This window comes from Dreissena polymorpha, chromosome 4, assembly GCF_020536995.1.
Source record: "Dreissena polymorpha isolate Duluth1 chromosome 4, UMN_Dpol_1.0, whole genome shotgun sequence".
NCBI lineage: Eukaryota > Metazoa > Mollusca > Bivalvia > Myida > Dreissenidae > Dreissena > Dreissena polymorpha.
Window position 1 is genome coordinate 6,943,947 of NC_068358.1, and position 14,199 is coordinate 6,958,145.

A 14,199-nucleotide genomic window follows, 5' to 3' on the forward strand; every position below is an offset into this window, starting at 1 on the left:
ATTGAATTCTAACAAAGTAATTACTTAAAATTTCAATTAATTATTACATTAATAGACGTGGTTTTAACTGAAATCGATAGCGCCAACATTTGTTTTTAAAAGATATTAACCCAGACTTTTCAATGGTTAGATTGACATTTTGAATTATTCAACATTTGATATACGATATTTCGTGCTGCGGGAAATAGGAGTATACTGTATATATCGACTTATGTATAAAATAGCGCAACCATTCAATTACATCTTGTTTTATTCAAAATATGCATAGGTATACAATATCATAGACGAATAATATAATCTTTATGTTATACACCTTTTTATAACTAAAATGGATTACATTACGCCATAATCATGTCATAAATCAAGATATTTCAGTTCAATAATTAACTGTGTATACCCACGGAAAATGGTGTTTTCCAAAATATTGCTAATTATGCAGTCTATTTAATGTGCATTTGAACAGGTTTACATTATAATATAGACACTTATATAAACATTAGAAATTCAGGTAGATATTTATCTTATATTATATTGAAGAATAATTTAAAGAACCTATACCGACCCCCCCCCCCCCAACAAAAAAACAATAAACCATACAAATAATCCGATATACTGGAATTAAAACTCAAGCCCTTTTTAACAACGAAATTTTATTGAGCGTTTATAAAAACGTGACACGTGTATTAAGAAATGATTTAATCAATAACATCAACTTTTTAAGCGAACGGTTACAATGTTATTTATAAAACTATTTTACCTTCGCAACCCTAGACATGCCCCTTTACATACTGTGCACTTTCATAACCCACACTAAACGACTGCGGATTGAAATGGCGCAACAAATACACCTAAAAATAAACAAGCCTAGTTACAATTTTACGAACTGCGCTACATTATTACCGACACTTGTTGATCTTTGTTTAGACGACGGGCAAATATAAGTTATGAAACCTATTCAACAAAGAAGCAATATCATAACCGACGCCAACAATAACAATAGTAAAATAGCATTCCTATATTATTGCATATATATGAATACAATCATATAAGACTCGAATAATTATCGAAGTATCGTTTATTAAACAGGCTGTCAAAAACTGTTTGTAGTTCAGAAACGTGTCTATTCAACAATCGGATTGATGCAATCCTGGTTTAATTCCTAATGCGTCGAAATTCCAAACGTTTTTTATTCGCCGATACACAACACTACGCAATCGAACAATATTTGCTAATGGAACACAATTTTATAACAATATAGGAACATTTAAAACGAACCATTAAATCACAGCTTTGAAAATAGTGGTTTCCGGAATTGACGCACAGAGTCGATCCCACGAATGAGGTCGGCCGCCTTTTCTCCGATCATCACACAGGCGGCGTTCGTGTTTCCCGATATCACTTCCGGAATGACGGACGCATCCGCTACGCGGAGATTGGAGAACCCTTTAACTCTGCAATGGAAACGAAAAGTTACCATTTCCACTGAGTTTGGTTATCAAGTCGTAGTACATGCATCTATAGCTTAACAAACAAAGTTCAATGCGAAGAAAGTTCACTAAGCACAGTATCGACATTTATATTTGTAAATACCTTAAAAGGTATGTATGATGTATGATTGGTAAATTGCGAACTACTAGTATATATCATGAAACCAGCTTACGTCGAACCGTTAAGGCCAATGTCAAAAAGCGCTCTATCTTGATCGAATATGAAAAAAACAACTCTTAATGTTCCGTGGTATTTGACGATGCGTAACAAAAGACTCACCTTAGTTGCGAGTCAACCACGGTGGTAGGGTCATCGATGGCACCCATTTTACACGTTGACGTCGGATGGTACACATTGTGAGCGAAGTGACGTACGTATTCCCCATAGTAACCGTCCGAGTCGTAAGCATGCTGCCACAAGATGGGTTTGTAGGCCCTCTCGATATTTCTGGATTCCGCACCGATGGCTTTCATGGCTTTAGTGTCCAGAAAACGTTGGGCTTCGCGTATGCCTAACGTCGACGCAATACAGAGGTAATACATATATTATCATTGTGTTTATTTTGCGAGGTGGTCGGATAATAGATCAGTCCAAAAAGGAACGTTGGTATAAAATAATTGTACTTTCAATATACCATCGCTTTAAATTAGGGATGCAGCAGGTAAATTTTATGTTTAGTTTAAACTTTATAGACATGCTATTAGCAAATTTTAAGTATAAACATTAACAAAGGGAATGAATTTTTAAACAAGTGGAGCAAGAGTTATGGCCCTGTGAACTTCACATCCCCCCTCGTTGAGATCTACCTAGCAAGATTATTAAAATTGATACCTACCGGTATTTTAGATTTTGAAATGAACCTAATATAATAAAGTTACAAACAATTTACAAATGTCAATACGTCTCAAACAATGGTTCTTTGTACATTTCCTCCATGAGATCTATCTACCTTATAAGTTTCACCTTTTGATTTATTTAATTATTCGAGACATGCTCTGTGAATTTTTAAAACATGAAAAATAGCAAATACTGTAAAAATATTAAACAAAGGGTTATGGTTATTTTGCAAAAAATAAGATCTTCTGGTGAAGTTTCAGGTTGATATCCAACTAGTTTTCAAGATATGCTTAGAACAAGCACCTGCAATCAATACACCCCTTGTTCGAAGCATGAGGAGGGAGGGTATCAAAACGACAGGATATAATTGTGTCTTGTTCTGTGAAAATTGGGCAAAATGCATGTGCGTAAAGTATCGTCCCAGATTAGCCTGTGCAGTCCGCACAGGCTAATCAGGGACGACACTTTCCGCTTCGATGGTATTTTTCGTTCAAAGGAAGTTCCTTTTAACAGAAAATCTATTTTAAGCGGAAAGTGTCGTCCCTGATTAGCCTATGCGGACTGCACAGGCTAATCTGGGACGACACTTTACGCACATGCATTATGCCCAGTTTTCTCAGAACAAGACACAATTAGTCTCAATTGCCTGAGTAGTATGCCACTAATATCATCACGTACATTGATTTATCGTCGATGAGATGATGCCATAACAAAATGCGTGTTCACATAAACTAACCTTTAACAAATATATCCACGTCTTCCTGACGAGCCAGAAAGTTCGGGTCTACAAGGGGCGGTCCTTTGGGGTCCACTACGTTAAGACGGACAGTTCCGGTACTCTTGGGATGCAGCAGAGTCACGGAAATAGAGACACCCTGTCTGGAGCCGAAGATCTTCGCCCCCGATTCCAGATAGTCAGTAAATATCTGCAGAAAGTAGGTTATACGTATGTATATTATACAGGCAAGATCCCCAAGATATAAGTCCCCAAGACAAAGATGATTCCTGATCTTTAGCTTAATCATTGTCTGGGTAATGAATATTTTATCAAATTAAATATTACCAAGAAACAGCTATGTCTCCGCCAAGATTTGTTGAACATTGATGTGATCAGATTTATTTTGCAATGACGTGACGGAAATGTCTTTTGCACATCGTTCCTAAAACCTTAAAGTGATATTATGCGCATCTAACAGTATATACTGTGTTTATATGTGTCTATCGCAACCGTTGTTTATTTTTGGTGTTTTCACTTCATATACACTAATATTTGTTAATGCAGCATCAACATGATACTAAAACAATATCCCGGAAAGAAAAAACGAATGCATTTGAATATCAACCGTACTTTCGTTTTGACAACTGACGACAGAAATAATTTGATGTACGATGTGAATCTTAATTTAGTTTAAGTGCAGATTCGTTCAAACGACACAAAGACACAATTTTGTTTTACGGATCATTTTAATTTCCTGCAACGAAATCTTTTCATACGACACACGAACACTAAACTCCGATCCTAATAAAATTACAGTTCCGCTCGGCTTAGAGGACTGGGACAGTCATATAAAATACCGAATATAATATACACATGTATATATTTTTTATAAACAACTGTTAGCAAGATGAGTTGCAGATAATTGGTCAGTTACCATATTTTAACTAACTTTTTTGACCTGTTAATTCTTTTCAGCTCAATTCAACAGTGAAAAATGCCCATAATATCACTTTAAATGGTACTTTTCACTTTTTGGGTAAATCACAAAAAAAAAAAAGGTGAAAAAATGTTCAGTTTACCAAATGTTCGTTGTTGTTATGACATTTGCGAAACAGTAAAACTGAACAGTCACCCATAGGCGGGTCCAATGGGCGGGGGGGGGGGGGGGTGGATGCGGCGTACGCCCCCCCCCCCCCCCTAAAATCGTGATGTTTCACACTTAACTAGATCTAAATTACCTATTTAAACTGATTTCTCTTCTTTTTTGTGGAGCTTTCGAGGGGGGGGGGGGGGGGGGGGGCTTCCCCCTAGCACCAATCAGGGGCCCTAGCGTCCTCCTGGACCCCCAGCAAATCTTTCAATATCCCGCCCCCCCTCCCCCAACACCCTGCTTGGGGTGTCAGGGTGGCGAAGCCCCCCGGAAGCTCCACGATTTTAGTGATTTTGAAGGCTTTGACAACCACTTCTCGAGCATGTCACGCCTTATGTACTTTGATCGAATAACCCTCTTATAATGCCAAAAAAGTGCATAGTTTATACGGAATACGGATGGATATAGCGATTGTCTATGATAAGTGGGAAATGCGTACGAAAAAGAAGAAAATGAGTTTAAATAGATGATTTAGATCTAGTTAAGTGTAAAACATCAAATGAATTAACTTTACTTTGGCGAATTTAGGCGGGGGGGGGGGGGGCGTAGGCCCAGTCCCCGCCACCCCTTGGAGCCGCCTATGCATGATAGATACCTCATCCTTGTAATCAAACATTTTCTCAGTTCTATCTCTGACTCCCTTTTCCTGAGCCGACGGAACCACGTGGAATTGAATATCCGGCATCCCCGGCGGCGTGGCCGAGCCTAACCGGAAGAACGCCAGTTCCGTTATAGGGGAGACCCGCAGCCAACCTAGGAATAGGAGAAACAATGAAGCGGGTGTTCCTGTTAAACCATGTGTCGAAGAGCTCAGACAATTTTTTTTAATCAGAAAAAAGAGTTATTCACAAGAAAATTATTGTACATGTATGTATTGCATTTATTTCAATATAATTATAATTTTCGGACACTTAAATTTGTGTCTCTTAATTTTCGGACACCTGTTATTTTTGAATATTTTTCGTATCATAACTTTCGGACACGATTTTTTTTTAATTTTTTTTAAGTGTCCGACGAATTACGGTATCCCCGGAATAACTTATTTCAAGCAAAACTTAATATCACGTATAAGCAAAATCTCAATTGTGTTATTCAACTCTGCAACAAACAGCGCGACGTACATAAAATAACGTATTACCCTTCAAAAAGTATTAAAGTATAACCGACATATCGATGCAGTTTCATGTAGATACATACGCACAAAACTGAGAGACTATATTACTTTTCGACACAAAGCACACGTGCACATTAAGGTTAAGTGTCCTTAACTTGCCTTAGTTTACTGATACATAACAATATCGCGTAACACGTCTTCCGATTTCTACATACTATATGATTGATATTCGACTCTATATAAACCACAAGCGTACCTCCGCCAGACCACAGATATTTCAGGATATTAAGGGGGTTAAGCAACGTGCTCCTGGCGAGCAAGTCGGTACTCGTGACCGGAGATGTCACGGGTACGAACAGGTGGTCCTGCAGATTCTCGCCCACCGGAAGATCCTTCAGCACCGGGATCTAAACATATAACACTGATTTCTGTAAACGCTGACCAAACGATATCGAATGTCTCACCTGTCTTTCAAGGAGCCTCGACAGTTGTCTACAATGTGATGGGTTTCAAGTTTCGCAAAATATAAGTGCTCATGAACTAAATTGCATACAATTTAATTGCATGTTTGAACGGTATGCGCATGCAAACAAGATTTAAAAAGTTATTAAGAAATATGCATGTTTGGAACTAATTTTTAACTGGACACTGCATGCATTAAATCAGTAATTATTATGTAACCCTGCCAGAAAATTTCCCGACCGCTATGGGGATCGAACCCGGGACATCCCGGTTCCAATTCAGGCAGACACTCTACCGCGTCGCTATAAAGGCTAGCTCATATAGCAAGGCAGTATAAATCTCCTTATACCGAACCCTGCCTGCTGCTACACACACCCTCCGATTATAAAATTCTTCCACGAATTTCCTATTGCCATGACATCTGTTGGACGTCTGACATACATGGTGAGTTTATTACGTTGGGCGCCAATGTAACCCAGCCAGAAAAAATCCCGACCACCATGGGGATAGAACCCTGGACCTCCCGATTCCAAATCAGGCAGACACTCTACCGCGTCGCCGCTATAAAAGCTAGCTCGTATAGCAAGGCAGTATAAGTTCTCCTTATACCGAACACTGCAACAATTTTATATATTCTGCTTTGATAGCGACGCTTCTTTTTATGACTGGACGAGAAGAAATAGATCCACCGTTAACTAAAGCCACCAATGAAACATTGACTCATAAGGCATTTAGCAAATGTGTATTTCTTCGTCGAAACTTTTTTGGTGCTCTTAGAGGTTTGATTCATTAAAGTTCCGTAACATTTGTATACCCCACCTTGGCTTCATCGAGGTGTTGCCTAGGTCCTACGCCTGACAACAGCAGGATCTGCGGACTCATGATGGCGCCTGCGCAGATAATTACTTCCTTACGGCATCTGACGGTGACTTCCCGTCCATCCTTCTTTACCAAAACACCAACAGCACGACTGCCTTCAATGAGTACCTAAAAGAATTTTCAAGTGGAAGCACTAAATATTTGCCTTAAACCACTTATGGCATGTTGTAATTGAAGATTTTCCACAATTGTTTTACATTTACTCACTGCGTAGACACTTCGACATGTAGGCTTACTCCGAAGCCCTCTAGAAAACCCTTACACAAGAGCTTTACCACAAAAAGTAGTTCCCTACCAGGATAATGTTGATGGAGTACGAACAGGCTCTCCGTTAGTTTCATGAACTCAGCTTAAAGCGAGATTATACGATTTTGTGAAATATTTATGAATTTATATAAAATGTGTAAAATAACACTTACCATACATATATTTCAATATAAATTAAAATAAAAGTTAGGAAAAACAGATATTTGATTCTGACATCGAAAATGTCTGTACAGTCAAATTCGCCAGCATGTATATCAATCATGTACGATGAGAATCTAAATTTAGTTTAACGGTTCATTTTAAATTCCTGCAGCGATATTTATTCATACGACACACGAACACTAACTCTGATCCTAATAAAATGACGAATGTTTCGGTAATTGTAGGAAAATATGTACGAAATATTTTCGTCACAATCGGCTCGGAGCGCTAATTTGTCTTTGCTGCATTTTATGAAATTCGTCTTCGATGTATACTTTTTTGCCTATTTTGTGTTATTGTAACACATACATTGCAATATATTACAATTTAACACATATAAAAATCGTATAATATCGCTTTAAGTAAGTTTCAAGGTTCATATATTGTTTTCAATAATTTATGTAAACATAGAAATAAATAACGTTTGTCTGACGAAAAAAGTTGAAATGACGTGAATATTGACCATAAGACACTTTATAAACACATCCAGTTTCATTTGAGATGTGATAAAATATAGATTTTAGTTTTCACTTATTTATTTCTGTTACCAACACTATCACATGTTTGTCCGAGGAACAAAAACACTGTACAGAATGTACATATTTTTCAAACTGCCCTCTACCCACACACCGAGTTTAATCAACCTAGTTTAAGCACTTCTGGAGTTAAACTCAAGTTTCTTGTGAACTGTCAATAAAATATCGCCATTTTCATAAGACTTCAGACGCCGACAGCATAAAATAAGCGTGATTTTCCCGACAGTAACTATACCGATGAGATGCAGAAAAATTCTATTCAATACTTAATATTACAACCAAAAAGACAAAAATTACATGTTATGTCCACATTCTTAAAGGCCATAGCGGATTTCTATACGCTGGCATATGGGTTTAGTTTAAGTATGTTTTCATTTTCAGTATATCAGTAGGTCATGGATATTCACGTTCGAATTTGCATTCAGGATTCATCGGGAATGAAAAACAGCTAGTCACGTGATCGTATTATTTAGTCAGAATACAGCGTTTACGTGAAAGTGAAAGAAGTTGTTATTGTACTATCATAAACAGCACAAGGTATATATGGACTGGAGTACCTTCTCCACGTGCGAGTGTATGGATATGTGCAGATTGGGACGGTCCATTGCTGGCCGCAGAAAGGCACGAGAAGTGCTCGCACGCAGCCCATTCTTTGTCACATTCGTGAATGACGGCGAAACCCCTGCATAGAGGTCTCAACTATATTTGTCAATATTAATTATATTTGCAATTTACAATAAATGCATATCATAGAAAACGTCTGAAACACGTACCAATACTGCACAGAAAAGCAAACATTTGACCATACATAACCATAATAAGAACACGTGGCCATACTGCTAAAAAGGAAAACCATACTTATTAGAAAGCGAAACTCGTCGGACTAATTAATAACATAAAAAGTTTTCGAATACGGTACGATATGTTGACCATTGCATTTGATAAATGATGCTATGATACATAATGGACTTTTTCAAAGATATTCTTATTTTTAAAAGGAAGTTTATTAATTGTATTAATTAAAAAATATAATATGGATACGGAATCGTTATGCATCATTAAGTTTGAATAAACATATTCCTTGATTCTTTATTCGAACCCGGGACCTTTTGAAGCAAAACTTAACACGACACCACTTGGTAATTCCGACTTTAGTACCTAATAATTATGCTTTAAAAAATACTGATTAAAATGATCACACATTATTTCCAATAAGTTTGTGCTTTTCAAAACGGGATGCCGGATTTAGTAACTTTCGTTCTCATTTTTTGCACTATTTGTACCTGTAAATTTGCAAAATATTTTCCATATGTCAAAAAGTCGAAAAATGTATCGAAATGCACGCAGCAAAAAAATGGTGAACCTTATTAAAAATATATATAATGTGTGCTGTAATTGTTTACAAGTGTGCAGCCATCATAAAAACATCGTCCATATATGGGGATTTATGCACTGCGCCAGTATACCTATCATTTCGCGGCCGTTGTAATCCACGGTTTTGTACCCAAGCTCCTCACCGGCGGAGCGGAACACCCGGGACAGTGAGGACGGGCTGAATCGAGTCACTTCCTGTGGACCGCGCGTGTTGTGGTAGTCTAGAGGGCGAGCAATAGCAATGAGCACTACACGGAAACTCATATACACAAGTAGAGAATAACCCACGTAAGCGAAGTGAAGTTTAGCAAACAATCATGCCTGATTGGTTTTCAGTGTTTGAACTCAGAAACTAAACCAACACATGTATATATGGTACCCTTTTCACAATATTTGGAAATGTGCTGGTTTATTAATCGTATCACTTCAAGATAAGTTCGTTGTCCGCGCTTTCATGCAAAACAGCAGTCATTTAAATTCAATGAAATCATAAGTTAACAATTTATAGTTTATTTCCTAAGACCTTTCTCCACGATCGAGTCCCCATTGTTAATGTCAACGAACGCCTCTGACTTCAGGAAGTAGGGCAGGACATCTTCGTAGCTCCATCCCTCGCAGCCTAGCTCCGCCCACCTGTCAAAGTCCAGGCGACACCCCCTCACGTAGATCATCGCGTTCAGGTTACTGCTTCCTCCAAGCATCTTCCCTCTCGGATAGTAATTTCGCTGTTTAACAATTAATATCCTTTATAACTTTTAACAACTTTTGCGATGGGCATTTCTTTTAAAGTTAAAATTATGAAGCATGATAGACCGTAAATGTTAACCATGCTACAATAATAAATGGCTGTGCAAACAAACCAAATTCTACAGTAGTCCTTATTTTGTTATATAAAAAGAGCACACAGTTTAATATCTTAATTTGAACAAATCGCTTCATCGGGACTGCAAAGTCCTCTTAACGTAATGAAGTTAGAGAAAAGGAAGCATACAATGATTGAAATATCAAGGTGGTGAAGTGATGTCTGACACAGTTTATCGTCGCTGTTCATATAATTATTTGCATAACAATGTTTAATTTTACAAGTCATCATACGTTTCCCTTGAACGCTTTCAGAGCGTGTTTTTGTGGCTCAACTGACAGCATCCAGTCCCGATGGGTGCGCTGAAGGGCCCCATACATCAAAGGGACAGCCACCATCTTGTCGCCGTAGTCGTCGCCGCCGGCCTCCAGCAATAAGATGCTACTTCCGGCGTCCTCCGAGAGGCGGGCAGCCACCACCGCCCCAGCGGACCCTGCGCCAACTATACAAAGGCGGAGAGATTGTAATCACGATTATAAACAGGATATTTCATTTACTATCGACTTACATGTCTACTTGTTGGGCTCATTGGGTCACTGTCGACCTGAAATGGCTTGAAGTCACATCGGGTGACTAGAAGCCGATTCTTGTCACCCTAGGGTGACTTCAAGCCGATTCATGTCACCCTGGGGTGACTTCAAGCCGACCGGGTGACTAGAATCGGCTTGAAGTCACCCCAGGGTGACATGAATCGGCTTCTAGTCACCCCAGGGTGACTTCGAGCCATTTTAGGTCGACAATGACCCAATGAGCACTCGTTGGATTGCTGGTAAGCCCCATGCTATAATAATCATCTCTAAACGGAACGTTTTAAGGATAATTTATAATAAACAAAACTACAAAAAACAGCACTTTTCTTCATTATTTAACAAAGATTACGGTGTCTGGTTTTAATAATTGTTATTAAATCGATGATGTTATGAGGAACATGTATATATGTTTAAGTTACCGAATACATATTATGTTCTGATTAAACAAAAATCCCCAATTTGTCGATTATTTTTCGTTATAAATATTGCCTGTTATGATATTCTACAGAAATACACACGCATTAACCTTGTGCATTAGAGATAATATTTTTCGTAGTTCCTGAAAAAAACACTTCTATATGTAACATATTTGCCATTTTTACTACAGCACTTACCCACAATATAATCATATTCAGGTAGAAGTATGTTGGTCACTTTCGTCCCCTTCCGACCCAACAAGCTTGACATCGTTTTCTCCTGGAAAGCAATCTTATCATTTTAAACATAATCATAGACATCTTAATCGCACACGGAAACTTTCCAGACATCAAAGATAATTTACTTGAACTTTTCTCTCATTAAGCCCTTTGTAATTTACATTGATTGAATGTTAATTTACGTTCCTTATGATGACTTAGACTCGCAAGTGTATCACATGTGATATCTTTATAATATATCCGGATAATATGATCACGTAATAAAAAACTTAAACATGTCGTGGCACAAACGCGCTTCCATACCAGGTCTTTCGATCGAAAATATTAAGAGAAATGTCCTAAGATACACATATTGAAGTAATACTAAAATTGCACTGTTAGAATTATGCAATAATGATAATTGTCGTTACAGTTACCTTTCCGGTAATCCTATAGACTTAACAAGATATGTCAAATTTAAATTATAAACATTCAGTATTCTTTACTACAGATACGTCGTCCTATTTTTTAACCCTGACATCTAATCTTATCAGGTCACTACTGAAGATGTACAGGCTTAACAATTTTACAAACGCACATATTCATGAATGTTGTTTACTTGAATTATATAATTGAAATTCTTAATTTGCACAGCTTTATTTGCACGTTTGCAAAGTTCATCTTTAAGTGTTTGAACATAAATTTTGTATATTAGAGTGTAGCCAATATAAGCATAGGCTACACATCAGTAGTTAAACACTATCAAGAGGAAGCTCTGTGCCAGTGGCACTGCCACGGTAAGTGTCCAGTCTTATAGGTTCAAAAAAAATACTAGTTAAACAGTTTTTAGCTCGGTGTAGTCGTCTTGTTTAAGTTAATTAATGCGGCCTGCTTATTTTTATAGTAATTCAGTGTGAAAAGAGGTTAAGCTAGCATTTTTTTTGAGAATGGTCGGTAATGTTATATAATAAGAACATTTTGCAAATACATGTTAAATATTGAATGCCTTTTACCATGTAATTCAGTTATTGGTTATGCATAATAATATGTGTTTTTTTCATGCTATACTAGACAGTTAATATGTATACTTTGTTAATACTGAGGCTAATTTGTTTAATACGTTTATAGTGATGCATTCAACACAGGTGTATGTTTGAGTAGGTTACACTACACCCAGTCGATATTGAGTGAATGATAAAGAAGCTGATATGTTTCACTATTATACCTGATTTCTGAAGCAATCCGCTACGAAAGTCTGGTATTATTTACAGATTGTCATCTTTCTATGCATTTCAGATCCATATTGCGAAGTGAAATATTTCCGAAAGTTTTTAGTCGTGAATTATTTGCATTCACTTCTTTCTTGACATATATTTGTTGAAGAAATACGTTCTAGCTTATAAAAAGTAGCTGATAAGCAAGCTTTAAATCTTATAAATAACTGAAAGAAATGCGATGAATAGCATTTTTTTCGCTTTGTTCAATTTAATTGTGTTCTGAGAGAACTGATTATAATCAAAGCGCTGGCGGCATTACTGTTGTTCGCTACTTGTAAACAGAGGGAACTGTAGTAGCGCACTTTGGTGTAAACCTAAAGTCGGTTTTCAAAAAAAAAAAGTTGTTACGATTTTTGGTCAACACCTCTGTGCGTTGAAGTGGTAGATACATTTATATAGTGTGAAAAGAAACACACTTAGGTTGTGCCTAGATTATCCTCATGTCAACAGTTCCAACAGCGCTATCGTCATCCTTACGTCATCCTTACCATCAGCATAATTGATAATTGTCGTTGCCTTAAATCGACGTCGTTATATTTATCATCATCATCATCGTCACTTCATCCTCACCATCATCATCATCGTCATCATCATCCCCATCGTCATCCTCATCATCATCCTCCTCCTCCTCATCATCATCCTCATCGTCATCACCATCATCAGAATCATCAGAATCATCACCACCATCATCATCATCGTCGTCATCATCATCATTACAATCATCATTAAAATCAACATCATCATCAGGATCATTATCGTCATCATCACCATCGTCGTTGTCGTCGTCGTCATCATCATCATCATCACCATCACCATCATCACAATCATCATCACAATCAACATCATCAGCATCAGGATTATTATCGTCATCATCACTATCACCATCATCCATCATCATCATCATCATCATCATTATCACCACCACCACAACCACCATCATCATCATTACAACCACCACCACCATAATCATCATCATTATCATTATCATCATCACCATCATCATTAGCAGCAGCAGCAAAGCACCATCATAATCATCATCATCATCATTGTTAGCATCAGCATAATCAGCAGCATTTATTTCATCACAGGATTATCAATTTCGCAATCATCAATAATAATCGTTTCGCTTTGATCATGGAAGTATGAGGAATACACATGTCAAATAACTGAAGTATTGCTTATGACGAAAAGTCTTGACGACGAAGACGATGGGATAACAGCGGGGATAGTGGTATTGTTAATGAGGATTATGATGATAAATGGCGGTGTTTTTGTTGTTGTTCATGTTGCTTATAATGAGGGCGATACTCTGCGGCTGATCACGATGACCGTAACAGTATTCAGTAGGTGTATAATGTACATGTGAATCGTGAGTGATTTTTTAATTGTTATTTATTTGTTGAAAGGTTATAGTAAACTTTTTATATTTGTACACAGATTTGGTTGATAAAACACAGCGCGCTGTTAGCAGCGATGTGAGGTAATGTCAGCCAGACAGCCTACCGCTGCCGCCAGTGGGGATGATGCATCGGAGCTGCTTAGCGGGGAACTTCCGGTGGATCCGGAACCGGCGGTGGACCTCGACGACATGTTCACGGAAGCAGCAATCCCTGACGGTGAACCAAGCCTGTTTGCCGCCATTCGGTACAACAACCTGAGCATGATTGGCGAGACTCTGCGCTCTGGTTTTGACATAGATACAAAATTCACAGGTGAGTGTTTGACCATATTTCGTCTTCGCAGTGGGACGGGTATCCGTCTACCATTCGAAGCTATATACTTGTATCCAAATACTAGACCTTTAGCTTGTCTTTAAGCTTGTATGCAGTAAAAGCTATTTCAGTACAATTTTACGCATTCAGGCATCGT

At 37.8% G+C, this 14,199-nt stretch overlaps 2 protein-coding genes across 4 annotated transcripts in view; one reads left to right on the forward strand and one right to left on the reverse strand.

Moving 5' to 3' along the window:
- Positions 1-232: 232 nt before the first annotated feature.
- Positions 233-11,760, reverse strand: LOC127876399 (L-sorbose 1-dehydrogenase-like). The gene is made up of 12 exons (XM_052421604.1): positions 11,491-11,760; positions 11,033-11,114; positions 10,122-10,330; positions 9,550-9,751; positions 9,119-9,247; positions 8,210-8,334; positions 6,589-6,756; positions 5,564-5,714; positions 4,789-4,946; positions 3,062-3,251; positions 1,768-1,999; positions 233-1,451 (listed from the first exon to the last, which is right to left on the reverse strand). The coding sequence occupies exons 2-12, from the start codon at positions 11,103-11,105 to the stop codon at positions 1,283-1,285; spliced, it is 1,806 nt and encodes a 601-aa protein (XP_052277564.1). The 5' UTR covers positions 11,106-11,114; positions 11,491-11,760; the 3' UTR covers positions 233-1,282.
- LOC127876400 (poly [ADP-ribose] polymerase tankyrase-1-like) overlaps positions 11,637-14,199 on the forward strand; it is a 66,913-nt gene continuing 64,350 nt past the window's right edge. The window contains exons 1-2 of one of the 3 annotated variants that reach the window (XM_052421606.1): positions 11,637-11,850; positions 13,768-14,042. In XM_052421606.1, the coding sequence (XP_052277566.1) occupies positions 13,814-14,042 (229 nt within the window). In that variant the 5' untranslated portion in view covers positions 11,637-11,850; positions 13,768-13,813. The remainder of the gene's footprint in view (positions 11,851-13,767; positions 14,043-14,199) is intronic. The other 2 variants (XM_052421607.1, XM_052421605.1) reach the window with 2 other exon arrangements.